Source organism: Eimeria mitis, genomic scaffold (assembly GCF_000499745.2).
Source record: "Eimeria mitis Houghton genomic scaffold, Emh_scaff984, whole genome shotgun sequence".
NCBI lineage: Eukaryota > Apicomplexa > Conoidasida > Eucoccidiorida > Eimeriidae > Eimeria > Eimeria mitis.
This window is the reverse complement of record NW_013577232.1, coordinates 11314-11583: the sequence shown is the minus strand read 5'-3', so window position 1 is coordinate 11583 and position 270 is coordinate 11314. Positions and strand designations below refer to the sequence as shown.

Genomic DNA, 270 nt, shown 5'->3' with positions numbered 1-270 from the left:
CAGCAGCAGTAACAGCAGCAGCAGCAGCTCCAAGCAGCGAGCAGCAGCAAGGGCTCTTTCAGGGGGGTGGCGAGCAGCCCACATTTGCTGCTGCTGCTGCTGCTGCTGCTGCTGCTGCTGGTGGTGGTGCTGCTGGTGCTGCTGCTGCTGGTGCTGCTGCTGCTGCGGGAAAGGCGCGCAGCAGCAGGATCAGGAGCAGCAGCGGCAGCAAAACTAAGCGGGTATCCATGGATCTCGTTGACAGCAGCAGCAGCAGCAACAGCAGCAGCA

General features: G+C 62.6%; 1 protein-coding gene across 1 annotated transcript in view; it reads left to right on the top strand.

Annotated features, from left to right (window-relative positions):
- Nucleotides 1–270, top strand: part of EMH_0026750 (uncharacterized protein) — a gene marked incomplete at both ends in the record, with an annotated part of 2299 nt that overhangs the window by 766 nt on the left and 1263 nt on the right. The window contains one exon of the mRNA XM_013502663.1: nt 3–270. Coding sequence (XP_013358117.1) covers nt 3–270 — 268 coding nt within the window. The remainder of the gene's footprint in view (nt 1–2) is intronic.